The sequence below is a fragment of the Antennarius striatus genome, chromosome 18 (assembly GCF_040054535.1).
Source record: "Antennarius striatus isolate MH-2024 chromosome 18, ASM4005453v1, whole genome shotgun sequence".
Taxonomy (NCBI): Eukaryota; Metazoa; Chordata; class Actinopteri; order Lophiiformes; family Antennariidae; genus Antennarius; species Antennarius striatus.
The window spans coordinates 20,875,001-20,888,911 of record NC_090793.1 but is presented as its reverse complement, the minus strand read 5'-3'; the positions used below and the strand labels follow the sequence as shown (position 1 = coordinate 20,888,911).

Genomic DNA, 13,911 nt, shown 5'->3' with positions numbered 1-13,911 from the left:
GAGGGGGGAGAGAGAGACAGAGGGAGAGAGAGAGAGAGGGAGAGAGAGAGGGAGGGGGAAGGAGGAGAGAGAGGGAGGGGGGAGAGAGAGGGAGAGGGAGGGGGGAGATTAACGGAGAGAGTTGACAGGTGGGGGAGGGGTGTGTGTAGGGGGCGTGGCTTTAGCCGTCAGCTGATTGGATTGTTTTTCTGAGACGCTTTAAGATGAGCGTGTATTTAAGTGACGTCATGGCGTCTCCTCAGCTGTGCATCGGAGGGATGGGGGGGCGGAGCTTATGGCCTCAGGTGCCGTTATTCTTCATTCAGCCATTCAACGTGAGGCCCGCGGGCCGAGGTGGTCTCTCAGGGATCCTGGAATCCTCATTCAAACTGATCAATAGCTCAGTTATTGATCGATGGACTCATCAGTTCACAGTGTTCATGTTCTGTATGAACTTTGTTCTCTGTCATCAGAATATCTGACGCCCCCATTGGCTGCAGGGAGGAACAGGAAGTGATGTAAAATACAAGTCAAACTGATAATTTAATTGATGAGCAATCAATAAGAGAGTCACATGACCATAAACCCCTAGGACTCAGCTCTGTGTAGCCATGTTAGCCAACATGCTAACAATTAGCCATATCAGCTAACAGGAGCGGGTTCACCTGCAGCCTCCAATCAGATGGAAATAAAACAGAGTCATCTGCAAACGTACCATCGAGTCGCCAAACATCTCACAACGTCACCGTGGAACCTGAACGCTTGAGCTCTAAGGGTCCCTGAGCCCTGGGACCTGGGGCTCTAAGGGCCCCTGGACCAGCAGGGTGTGACGGGAGGTCCTACCTGCAGTAGGTGGGGGCCAAACCTGCAGCTCATAGACGACGTGGATCCAACCACCAGGAAGTCCTGGAAGGAAAACATCGTCTGTGAGGAACAGGAAGTCCAAGGCCTCTCTGGACATTCCAAAGACCAGAGGTCCTGCTATCCTGGGGGGCTACCAGTGATCCTGGGGGGCCACTAGCAATCCTGGGGGGTCACCAGCTGCCTAACGGGAATCAGAAAGCCTCAGGCCCCGTCCACACGATGACTTTTGTGTTGCGTTTACTCCTTCCGTCCCCACGACAACGCAGATATCCGGAACGAAAACGCAACTTTTTAAAAACTCTGGGTCTGCGTTGTCGTGGTGACGGCATGTCCGCAACTTTTTACAAACGCTGACGTCTTTCCTGCGACGAAAACCGCTGTGACGTCATATTTATGGGCCCGTGTGTTGTGACACCAAAACATGGAGGATTCCTATTGGATAATAGGATATTTGACTCAATACTGCCACCACATGGTTTGTCATGCTTATAGCCGTCTTCAAAACGCACTGCTGCGTTTACGTGTGGACGGGGATTTTTTTGAAAACGCTGTCGTGTGGACGCGAATCGTTTTCGATGCGTTTTTAAAAAGTTCAGTTTTTTTAAAAATCCGTCATCGTGTGGGCGGGGCCTAAGTGTGAAGACAGCGTGGCAGCAGGTGAAGAACTGGGGAATGGGCTGAGGTTCCTCAGGAACGCTGCAGGAAGCTGATGACTCAACGCAGGTGTGACCACGAGACGGTCTGAACCCAAAGAAGGTTCTGAATAGAAACAAATAGAACCAAACAGAACTAAATAAAAAACAAATAGAAACAAACAGATCTAAATAGAGACAAATAGAACTAAATAGAACCAAACAGAACTAAATAGAACCAAACAGAACAGTCCTGAACAGAACTAAATAGAACTATAACGTTAACATTTCTAAATGTGTTCAGACGAATTTATTTGAAGGAATTGATTCTGTATTTACTAATCAATCATTCTGCTGAACCCGTTGGTCATGATGGGAACCAGAACCTGGTCCAGACTGGAGGTGATCCTCAGGTAACGCCTGACGTCCACCAGCAGGGGGCGTGCTGATGTCATCTTCTGAGGACGCTCCATCTGCTGTGATTAAAACCAAAATTAATTCACACCGACGGAGTGTCTCCTCCACGTCAGGTGATGATGATGACACTGCTGAGTCATCACTGAATCAGGGACTCTTCCTCCTCCTCCTCCTCCTCGTCCTTGTCGTGACGTTCTTTCAGGAGGAAACACCACCAACAGTTCCTCTGAGGGAATACCTCTGGAGGGAGGGGTCAGCTCAGGCTATAACTACAGCTACACTGCACACAGGAGCTAGACTGACCCTGTCCAGCTCCGACAGAACCAGCACAGCCAGCAGGACCAGACACAAGACCACTGCACGAGACCAGTCCACCAGCGCCAGTCCAGCAGAAGACCACAGCCAGCAGGACCAAGGAGGACCAGAACCATCACCAAGACCAGAATCTAACGGATTTTTAATTGGACTGTTTCTCGTCTGAAAGCAGAAACGCTCTTCTGATGCCACTGCTGGACTCTGCTGAGTCTGAGACCTGGTCCTGAGTCTGAGACCTGGTCCTGAGTCTGAGACCTGGTCCTGAGTCTGAGACCTGGTCCTGAGTCTGAGACCTGGTCCTGAGTCTGAGACCTGGTCCTGAGTCTGAGACCTAGTCCTGAGTCTGAGACCTGGTCCTGAGTCTGAGACCTGGTCCTGAGTCTGAGACCTGGTCCTGAGTCTGAGACCTGGACCTAGTCCTGAGTCTGAGACCTGGTTCTAGTCCTGATCCCAGTGTGCTCCGTTCCTACCGACCCTACCATGTCTCCTCTGCTGGCCGTGTTCCTCTTCACGGCAGGCAGTCTTGGCGTTGACGCCTCTCCGATGGTCTCCGCCAAGGCATCCCCACTTCAAGAGGCGGAGCCACCCTCGGACTGTCCGTCCTGCGCTCTCCCCCAGGTGAGGAAGAACTCGTCTTCGTCCGGGGGCCAGGACGACATGGTGGAGGCGGTGAAGCGCCACATTCTGGACATGCTGCACCTGAGCGCGCGGCCCAACCTGACCCAGCCGGTCCCCCGCGCCGCGCTGCTCAACGCCATCAAGAAGCTGCACGTCGGGCGCGTGGCTGCAGACGGCAGCGTGGAGATCCAGGAGGAGGACCGGGGTCCTGACCCCTCAGCTGATGCTCCCTCTGAAATCATCACCTTTGGAGAACCAGGTGAGGCAGCTCAGGTGACTCCACTAGCATGTCTGTCAGAAAGCTAATGACAGCTGATGAGCTACGCTAACACAATGTATTTAGATCACAGAGTCTGTCAACGTGACTCAGGCTAATGCTAACATGCTAGCCAGGTGAAACCAAGCGGGTTTGTGCTGGTTGAGATGATAAACCAGTCCTGAAGGATCTGATTCGTGTCAGTTTGACAGCAGAATGCTAATCTGTTTAGCCTGTTGCTAACATCCTGAAGTCAGTTTCAGCATCACATCGTGGGTCGAAACGTGGATGGTCCGAGTTCTCAGAGGTCACATGATCACTGACTTGTTTACACACCTTTAAATGGAGGATATTCCTTCTGTTTCCATGGCAATACATGTCTGTGTTGACTGGAGGGATGTGGTGAGGTGAGACAGAGGGAGAGAGAGACTGATAGGTGGTTTAAAAGCAGCGCTCAGGTGAGACACACCTGCCTCTTAAAGAGAACGTGAGGTGGATTCTGATTGGTTGGATTCATTTTGAGAGACGCCTAATGATTAATAAACCCAACCCGGGTTTGTCTTTGCGTCCTCACCCAATGGAGGTGGACACGCCCCTCACGCCATAAGCGCCAGGTGTGGAGGAGACGACTGATGTGATGCTGGTGGTTAGCATCAGGTGTGGGTTTCCTGAGCGTCTCCACAGGTCGGCTGCTCTCAGGTCAGTTTGGCGTGTCACTCCGGAGGTGCGGTGGCACCTGACCTCTGTCTGGCTCCACCGATTGGCTCCAATCCCATTGCCTTCAGGGTGTTTCTGGCTGTGGCGCTGATCAAATATTAGCTCCTCCTTGTTCGCTGCTCGCTGTGGCGGCCATATTGATTTGTGCCGAGACTGGGGGTGCCTCTGTGGGGTTCTAGTGGCAACCCCCCAGCAGTGAACCTGATCCTGACGTTCACTCTAGAGCAGATGAATGAGTTCTTCAACTCCTTCCTCTTATAGGATCTCAGAACGTTTTGCAACGTTTTGGACTTTTGGGGGGGGGGGCAGCTGCAAGGTTCTCAGTGGAACAGCACGTGACCAATCACTGCTGGCCTCTCATAAATGTACAGAACGTCTTTGTGCTATAAATAGTGTTGTGCTGAAGGCCCCTCGAGCGGGAGGATGGCCGGGGGGGGGGCACTGTGAGTGAGAGGGGGGGGCACCGCGAATGGGCTGAATAATCTCCTATTCACACGGATCTGGGCCTCTAATTATTGGGGGGCCTTGTTAGCGTTCAGACCAGACCTTTTCTTTTTTTAGAGCCGCGGCTCCTGGCGGGTATATTTAGCGGCGGCGGCTTCATTGATCAGTCGGGACATTTTTCCTGTTCATTCAGTCAAATGACAGCTGGACAAAAGAGACGGGACACGAATGTCACGGCGCTTCGTTTCCACGGCGACACACAAAACGTTTCTCATCAGGTTCCACCTCAGGAGCCCCGGCAGGAACAGGCGTTCATGTCACAGCGCCTTCGGCCCGTCGGGGGTCGTGTGGTCGGGGGTCATGTGGTCGTGTAGTTTGAATGTGGGGTCGAAGAGCCTCAGTTCACGAGTCAACGTGGAATCATTTTTTCTTTCTTCACTAAAAGTGTTTTGATCTCGTTTTGGTCGTATTTTAGTCTCCCTCTCATCTCTCTTTATCACTATTGATGATGTCATCGCAGATGGTGTTAAATGACGTCGTCACCTGATCGGATTGGCTCACCTGATTAATGCTGGCTAATGTGCTAATATGCTAACGTGCTCCCTGGGCTCTTTCCTGCAGGCGTGGCGGTGAACTCGGTGACCTTTGACATCTCGATGGAGGCGTCCGAGTCGCTGTTGGTGGAAGAGGCTAACGTCTGGATCTTCCTGAAGGTATCCGGGGGCAACCGGGCGAAGGGGAAGGTGATGCTGCGGCTGCTGCCGCTTCACAGTGAGGAGGCGGGCGTGTCGGAAAAGATGGTGGACGCTCGCCGCAGCGGCTGGCACGCCCTCGCCGTCCCCCGCAGCCTCCAGACACTGCTGGATGGCGGCGGACGCTCACTGGGCCTGGAGGTGTCCTGCCCGCTGTGCGCCGAGGCGGGGGTCTCGCCCGTCCTGGCGCCGACCGACGCGGCACAGGTTCAGAGTCACCGGCCGTTCCTCACAGTGGTGGTGCGAGCGAAGGAGGAGGCGACGCAGCGGCGAGCCAAACGGGGGCTGGAGTGTGACGGGAAAACACACGTGTGCTGCAAACGGCAGTTCTACGTCAACTTCAGGGACATCGGCTGGAACGACTGGATCATCGCCCCGGCCGGTTACCACGCCAACTACTGCGAAGGCGACTGTCCCAGCCATGCGGCGAGCATCAGCAGCTCCTCCCTGTCCTTCCACTCCACCATCATCGCTCACTACCGCATGCGGGGCCACGCCCCCTTCCAGAGCCTCCGGTCCTGCTGCGTGCCGACGCGCCTCCACCCCATGTCCATGCTGTACTACAACGAGGAGCAGAAGATCATCAAGAAGGACGTGCAGAACATGGTGGTGGAGGAGTGTGGCTGCTCCTAACCGCCCCACCTCCCATCAGCCCCCTCTGCTGACCCTCAGGGGCCGGGCGGCGTGTTTCCTGTCAGGAGAGACTCGTCCACATTGGAACGACCCCACAATTCTATGCAACGCGTCGTCACGGCGTCTGTCGTCACAGCGTCCGTCGTCATGGCGTCATGGCATCACACCCGCTGTTTCCTACTGTTGTAGGAAACATGAGGAACGTTCTGGGGGGTTCCACTGGGGGTGGGGGGTCGTTCTGGAGGATACCACTGGGGGAGAACTCTCTGGTTCCTGGAAAGCCAAAGATGTTCAGTCAAACTGATCCATCAGTGAACTGAAAACACGACGTGGCGTTTCATCTGTTTTTAGTTGTTTCTTCATTGTAAAAAAAAGTTTGTATAATTTATTCTCTTTTTTAAATGCATCAGTAAACAAATTGTTTGTCAACAATGTCGTCTGACTTTTCATTTCTATTAAAAAGCAGAGAAAACCTCTTCAGTCCGATGTCCATCCGACATGACAGAAAAGTATCTACAGAGATCATGTGACACAAAGACTCCTTTACTGGACCCCCGTCTGGAACCAGTGGTCGTGGTTCTAGACGGGGTGTCCCAGAGGTCTAAGGTCTAACGTGATTGGTTCTGTCTCAGCTCTCAGCAGACGTTGGACCAGCTGAATGTGATCCTGTTTCTGTTCTGCTGTGACCTCGTTCTGACCCAACGGTCGCCTCGCTCTGCTGGTACCAAACCCAGTCCTGCTCTGAGGTGGTCCACGCTGCCATGTTAGTGAAAGAGCCTCACAGAGCGGTGCAGCCGGTTGGCACGACGACGCTCTGTTTGTTCGCTGACCTATAAACCACTGAAGGAACACAGAGATGGCTGCCGAGGCTAAGCCGGGCCGGTCTCTCGTGCAGTCGTCTGAACTGATCCCAGACCTGTAGCGGTTGTTTCAGTGGCCCTGAACAGACACCGATGTGTGCGTCTGGCCTGTGATTGGCTGGCCAGCGTCCCAGGTGGCCTTTACCTTTGCCCCAGTGCACGGTGGTGAATGGTGAGCAGGTATCACCTCGTTCACTGTGACAGATAAATAACCAAACACCCCTCCGCCAACGACCAACAGTCAAAAGTCAGTCAACTTGATCCAAAATCATTCACCAACCGCCAGGATCCAAGGTTTAGGGACCTGTAACACGTTTAAACACCGATGGAAGCCCCCCCCTAAGTAGAACTGATGTAGAACACATGATTCATGTGACCTAGAGGGATGCTGTTTGTGTTGCTATGGGAACCCACACTGGATAATTCTCTCACAGATGGAGCTCAGTCCAGAAGATCTGCAGTGGTTTCCTCCAGGACTACTGATGGACGTCAGGCGTGTGCAGACTGATGGACGTCAGGCGTGTGCAGACTGATGGACGTCAGGCGTGTGCAGACTGATGGACGTCAGGCGTGTGCAGACTGATGGACGTCAGGCGTGTACAGACTGATGGACGTCAGGCGTGTGCAGACTGATGGACGTCAGGCGTGTGCAGACTGATGGACGTCAGGCGTGTGCAGACTGATGGACGTCAGGCGTGTACAGACTGATGGACGTCAGGCGTGTGCAGACTGATGGACGTCAGGCGTGTACAGACTGATGGACGTCAGGCGTGTACAGACTGATGGACGTCAAGCGTGTACAGACTGATGGACGTCAGGCGTGTACAGACTGATGGACGTCAGGCGTGTACAGACTGATGGACGTCAGGCGTGTACAGACTGATGGACGTCAGGCGTGTACAGACTGATGGACGTCAGGCGTGTACAGACTGATGGACGTCAGGCGTGTACAGATTGTTCAACGGTTGAACTCTGCTACAAAACTCATGACCAGAATTAAAAAGCATGTCTGACTGTTGAAGCGAGTTTGGTTCTCAGGTGGACAAAGTGGATCCAGGAGTCTGAGTCATGAAACATCTCTGAACTGAAGTGAACCCGACCTCAGATCAGCTCAACAAACACAGAGTTTATTACAGGTCCAGTGACGAGTGTTAATGGAGGGCAGAGAGATACTGGAACCCAGTCTGACAGGAGGAGACTGAACAAACACCAGAGTTCATTCACCAGCCACACGGAGTAACTGTAGTGCAATGCTGGGAGGAGGGTCACTGCACTGGTTTAACTGGAGGGTAGAGAGACACTGTACTGGTTTAACTAAAGAGTAAGGGGTCACTGCACTGGTTTAACTGGAGGGTAGAGAGACACTGTACTGGTTTAACTAAAGAGTAAGGGGTCACTGCACTGGTTCAACTGGAGGGTAGAGAGACACTGTACTGGTTTAACTAAAGAGTAAGGGGTCACTGCACTGGTTCAACTGGAGGGTAGAGAGACACTGTACTGGTTTAACTAAAGAGTAAGGGGTCACTGCACTGGTTTAACTGGAGGGTAGAGAGACACTGTACTGGTTTAACTAAAGAGTAAGGGGTCACTGCACTGGTTTAACTGGAGGGTAGAGGGTCATTGTACTGGTTTAACTAAAGAGTAAGGGGTCACTGCACTGGTTTAACTGGAGGGTAGAGGGTCACTGTACTGGTTTAAGTGTCACTGCACTGGTTTAACTGGAGGGTAGAGGGTCACTGTACTGGTTTAACTAAAGAGTAAGGGGTCACTGCACTGGTTTAAGTGGAGGGTAGAGGGTCACTGTACTGGTTTAACTAAAGAGTAAGGGGTCACTGCACTGGTTTAAGTGTCACTGCACTGGTTTAACTGGAGGGTAGAGGGTCACTGTACTGGTTTAAGTGTCACTGCACTGGTTTAACTGGAGGGTAGAGGGTCACTGTACTGGTTTAACTAAAGAGTAAGGGGTCACTGCACTGGTTTAACTGGAGGGTAGAGGGTCACTGTACTGGTTTAAGTGTCACTGCACTGGTTTAACTGGAGGGTAGAGGGTCACTGTACTGGTTTAACTAAAGAGTAAGGGGTCACTGCACTGGTTTAAGTGGAGGGTAGAGGGTCACTGTACTGGTTTAACTAAAGAGTAAGGGGTCACTGCACTGGTTTAAGTGTCACTGCACTGGTTTAACTGGAGGGTAGAGGGTCACTGCAATGGTTTAACTGTCAGTGCACTGGTTTAAATCGAGGGTAGGGGGTCACTGCACTGGTTTAACTAAAGGGTAAGGGGTCACTGCAATGGTTTAACTCTCACTGCACTGGTTTAAATCGAGGGCAGGGGGTCACTGCACTGGTATAAGGTATGAAGGTACAGTTTGAGACACCACCTGCCGGAAACAAATTCCTTGTCTGTTTTTCAACAAACAATGGCCAATAAAACTGATTCTGATTCTGATAACTGTCAAGGCACTGGTTTAACTAAAGAGTAGGGGGTCACTGCACTGGTATAACTGGTGAAGCCATGGGTCACTGCAATGGTTTAACTGGTGGGTAGGAGTTCACCTGGGTAGGGGGTCACTGCACTCGTCTGCACTGTTGCTCAGTTGCTCTGCAGGCACCACACCAGGAGTATCGTAGGTCAGTATTTGACCTTGAGGACTGGACCGGGGTCACCGTCCCCTTTATGTCTGCAGGGGGGAAGAGCCTCTGCTGGGCGTCCTGGTGACGCCACCCGGTGGGTGGATGCAGGAAGCTGTTCTGATATCAGGCTCCAGGTCTGGAATCAGACCCAGATTTCTCATTTAAAATGAGAAAAAACACCCTGTACTCCTCAAATTCCAGTGCCTCTGATCTCCGTGTAATATTTGATGTGTAAGGCTTCCTGTCAGGATTTGTGAATGTCTCTCCTCTGAGGAGCCAATCAGCAGCTTGTGCGTGACAGTGACATCACTGTGAAGGTTTATTTTTGCAGGTGAGGTGTTGGTCATGGAGGCAGCGATGTGTGAATGTGCAGACGGACCGCGAGGACGGAGGATGTCCAGAGAAACGTGATGAGAGCTGGAGGACGGTCATGTGAGTCGAACGGAGGATCTATTTTTTGTGTGTGGGAGGCTGCAGGACACGTCAGTGCTGCTCGCTGAGGGAAGGCCTGATAACCTCGACACCACCTCCACCACAAACTGTTACTCCATCCGCGAGCACAGACTCACTGCTGCTATTCAGAGACGTTCACCCCCACAGCTCCACTCAGAGTTCAGGCGTCAGGACGCTCAAACAGGAACACCAACACCAGCGAGAACGTCACGTCTCCACAAACCTGGAGTCAGACCCTCAAGAAGACGAGATCCTAAAAACACACAGCAGCCGGTCTGTAGACGGTCCGGTTCACCGACAGGAACACCGCCTCCAGCAAACAGGGAGACAGGCAGCGTCCATTAAACCGTTGTGTCGCATTATAGCGTCTCATAGAGCAGTCATTACACCAGAGCAGTCATTACACTATAGAGCAGTCATTACACTATAGAGCAGTCATTACACTATAGAGCAGTCATTACACTAGAGAGCAGTCATTACACTAGAGAGCAGTCATTACACTATAGAGCAGTCATTACACTATAGAGCAGTCATTACACTATAGAGCAGTCATTACACTAGAGAGCAGTCATTACACTAGAGAGCAGTCATTACACTATAGAGCAGTCATTACACTATAGAGCAGTCATTACACTATAGAGCAGTCATTACACTATAGAGCAGTCATTACACTATAGAGCAGTCATTACACTATAGAGCAGTCATTACACTATAGAGCAGTCATTACACTATAGAGCAGTCATTACACTATAGAGCAGTCATTACACTATAGAGCAGTCATTACACTATAGAGCAGTCATTACACTAGAGAGCAGTCATTACACTAGAGAGCAGTCATTACACTATAGAGCAGTCATTACACTATAGAGCAGTCATTACACTATAGAGCAGTCATTACACTATAGAGCAGTCATTACACTATAGAGCAGTCATTACACTAGAGAGCAGTCATTACACTATAGAGCAGTCATTACACTAGAGAGCAGTCATTACACTATAGAGCAGTCATTACACTATAGAGCAGTCATTACACTAGAGAGCAGTCATTACACTATAGAGCAGTCATTACACTATAGAGCAGTCATTACACTATAGAGCAGTCATTACACTATAGAGCAGTCATTACACTAGAGAGCAGTCATTACACTATAGAGCAGTCATTACACTATAGAGCAGTCATTACACTATAGAGCAGTCATTACACTAGAGAGCAGTCATTACACTATAGAGCAGTCATTACACTAGAGAGCAGTCATTACACTATAGAGCAGTCATTACACTATAGAGCAGTCATTACACCAGAGCAGTCATTACACTATAGAGCGGTCATTACACTATAGAGCGGTCATTACACTATAGAGCAGTCATTACACTAGAGAGCAGTCATTACACTATATAGCAGTCATTACACTAGAGCTAGTTAGCTGTACAGGTTTGAGGACTAGTTAGCTGGACTAGTCTCTCTGTTGGGATCAGACTACTCTCTTTCAGTCCTTCCTCGTCTCTGTTTGGGATCCTGTGGCGACTCCGTTTGTACAAACGCCCACAGAGTGAAGAATGAGTCATCTTCATCAGGAGGAGGACGAGCAGAGGGCCTCTGGTTTAAACAGCCATTCACTAACGGTTTGAAATTCTGCAGAATGGACCTTTAGTCCCATGAAGGAGGGAGGAGTGTGTCCAAAAACAGAGTGAAACACAAACACTCCAGAAGAGTCCGAAGCGTAGCCTGGAGAGACACACTGAAGGTTGTTGGACAAGAATTCACTAAAGAGGGAAGTGTGTGATGCAATGGTGATAAAGTCCTGGTGAACCCTCGGTGAACAGCGTTAATGTGGAGTCACTGAAACAGCAGACACCAGTTTAAATGTTCTGAGTTCTGCTGATTAAACCGTCCTGACAGCAAATTAAAATGTTATTCTGATCAATCTGAGAATGACTGAGGAACAGACACAAACAACTGTGACTGCTGGGCAATGATTGGTTGCTGAGGTTGTTGCTGAACTCTGGAGGGAAAGCATCAGAGGTGACGTCACCTGTTCCTCTGGTGCTGATAGGCTCTAAGTCTCAGCTGGAGGAGGTTCTGCCTTCTGCACCTCTGGTTTGATATGATGATAAAAATAATCAATAGGACTAATGGAAATGATTGATCACCACCATTTTCAGCAGGTGTTTTCATCTTAGTGTTTTGTTAGGGTTTCCCTGCAGAGGCACCAAAAGAAGAGCAGCGCCTCCCTCCGGAAAAACTGCGTCATTACAGCTCAGACTGACGGTTCAACTCACCCCAACCCCAACCCCAACCCCAACCCTAACCCCAACCAGATCAAACGTCATTATAGGATAAAACGGCATTAGTCAATACTTGATCACATTAGTAGACATTCATACAATCTGTCTGTCTGTCTGTCTGTCTATCTATCTATCTATCTATCTATCTATCTATCTATCTATCTATCTATCTATCTATCTATCTATCTATCTATCTATCTATCTATCTATCTATCTATCTATCTATCTATCTATCTATCTATCTATCTATCTATCTAGTTGTAGTACCATCTTTGACCACAGGGTGGGGGGCTAGTTTCCTCATTTCGATGGATAGAGGAAGAACTTCCCGTCAGAATGACGTCACTACTTAACGTTCTTAATGACGGGTATTTAATGAGTCTAATCTCTGTTTGATCCGTTCACATTATTTTTTCACATTAGATTCATTATTATTTGATAAAGTGTAACTGAAACGAGCACAATCGCGGGCCCCGCTGTGACACCGGAAGCAGATCTGCGTGGCTCTCACTTCCGGTTCCGGTTTGAAGAGGTTGTTGTATCTGCGTCCGACTGGTCGGAAGCTCGCGCCCCGTTCGGTTCTCCGGTCGCTGCAGTTCGTGTTGTGGGGATGTACCGACCCCCGAGCGGCCCGCCGCGGGGCCCCGGAGGCTCCTCCTTCCCGCCGCCGGCGTGGGGCTTCCCCCGGACCCGCTCGCCGTACGGGGGCTCCGGTTACCGGGGAGGGCCCACCCGCAGCGGCCACCCCTACCCCTACCGGGGACACTCCGACAGCCCGCCGGTGGGCCCCGGTAACGGATCCCGGGGGTTCCACACGCGGCGCCAGAGCGGCGCGTTCCGGCGGCCGGTCGGCCCCGCGCCCCGTCACGGACACCAGGTGAGACCCCCGTACCGGTGAGCTGACGTCACAGCCGTCAGGTCTGAACGGATCCCTGTTAGATTCTCCAGATCATCATTGATTGTTTGATTGATCAGGTCACGTGGTTCTGTTTCAGGCCGGAGCTCCAGACGCGCCGGTGGAGAAATACTTCAGCCCGTCGATGCTGCAGGACCCCTGGGTCGGCCTGAGGCCGGTGTCCGCGGCGGAGCGGCGGGGCCGGCGGTAAACAAGGCTGGGAACCAGCCACTGAGCATGCGCAGTCACCAGCTGGAAACCAACCACTGAGCATGCGCAGTCACCAGCTGGAAACCAACCACTGAGCATGCGCAGTCACCAGCTGGAAACCAACCACTGAGCATGCGCAGTCACCAGCCTGTTCAGGCAGCTCCAAAGCCTTCAGGGACTTTTTATGTTTTAACAAAATAATTTCAGCTGTTTTTAGACCTTTTTTCACGTTTTATTCAGAATGTTTGTTAAAAAAAACAAAGAAAATGTTCTTTTATTTTGTAAAATAAAAAGAAAGCAGATATTTTACATGAATTGCTTCTGTCTTAATGTTAAAGTCTGATCCAAGGGTCTTCATCAGTCCAGAAACTGAATCTCCTGTGGGGGGTCCTGACTGACTGGTGGTCTGAATGGGGGGGCGTCTATCAGATCACCTTTCACCTATCTACTATCAGGTCCTTTGAAACTGCCTAAAATAACAACTCAGTAGATTAACCCAGGTGATGTGTCTCAGGCTAATGACCCTCATTAGCATACACAGGTGAGGGTCACCTATGTATGCTAATGACCCTCATTAGCATACAAAGGCTCGGTGAAACTCGCATTTCAACGACCCCCCACCCCCCATTGACAATCGTTGAGGAGCCACACGGGTTTCGCCTATGGTCGTTGAAATGTGAATGGCACTGACCACAGCCCACATCGGTATCCTGAAACGAGTGTCCCTCTTCCTTGAGGGGGGGCAGACTGAGTCCTGTCCTGATGAATTGTCTCTTCTATGTTGATCCATGCTCCTGTGTAGTGGTGTTTGGTTGTTTGGTGTCCTTTATCTGAACATTCCCCCCCCACTCTGGTGTATGCAGTCTAAAGCAGCAGCTCCAGATGACGTGAGGAGGTTCTCCGCCTGCAGGGGGCGCTGGTGCCTTTACTGAGCCTCCGAACGGTTTTC

The 13,911-nt window shown here is 50.9% G+C and overlaps 3 protein-coding genes across 3 annotated transcripts in view; all 3 read left to right on the top strand.

Moving 5' to 3' along the window:
- The first annotated feature begins 266 nt into the window (after positions 1-266).
- inhbab (inhibin subunit beta Ab) lies at positions 267-6,042 on the top strand. Its single transcript, XM_068339990.1, has 2 exons — positions 267-3,084; positions 4,864-6,042. Exons 1-2 carry the CDS (start codon positions 2,688-2,690, stop codon positions 5,625-5,627), a joined length of 1,161 nt encoding a protein of 386 aa, XP_068196091.1. The 5' UTR covers positions 267-2,687; the 3' UTR covers positions 5,628-6,042.
- Positions 6,043-12,353: 6,311 nt separating this feature from the next.
- mplkip (M-phase specific PLK1 interacting protein) lies at positions 12,354-13,271 on the top strand. Its single transcript, XM_068341258.1, has 2 exons — positions 12,354-12,734; positions 12,853-13,271. The coding sequence occupies exons 1-2, from the start codon at positions 12,468-12,470 to the stop codon at positions 12,961-12,963; spliced, it is 378 nt and encodes a 125-aa protein (XP_068197359.1). The 5' UTR covers positions 12,354-12,467; the 3' UTR covers positions 12,964-13,271.
- A 533-nt stretch (positions 13,272-13,804) lies between these two features.
- Positions 13,805-13,911, top strand: part of LOC137612706 (cadherin-7-like) — a 10,526-nt gene continuing 10,419 nt past the window's right edge. Inside the window, exon 1 of the mRNA XM_068341369.1 lies at positions 13,805-13,911. This exon is cut by the window's right edge and continues 26 nt beyond it. The gene's annotated coding sequence lies outside the window, so the exon portion shown is untranslated.

Coding starts and splice junctions, on each gene's coding strand:
- inhbab (XM_068339990.1), top strand. CDS start 2,688: ATGTCTCCTCTGCTGGCCGTGTTCCTCTTCACGGCAGGCAGTCTTGGC. Junction 3,085..4,863: donor CATCACCTTTGGAGAACCAG/GTGAGGCAGCTC, acceptor TCTTTCCTGCAG/GCGTGGCGGTGAACTCGGTG.
- mplkip (XM_068341258.1), top strand. CDS start 12,468: ATGTACCGACCCCCGAGCGGCCCGCCGCGGGGCCCCGGAGGCTCCTCC. Junction 12,735..12,852: donor CGCCCCGTCACGGACACCAG/GTGAGACCCCCG, acceptor GTTCTGTTTCAG/GCCGGAGCTCCAGACGCGCC.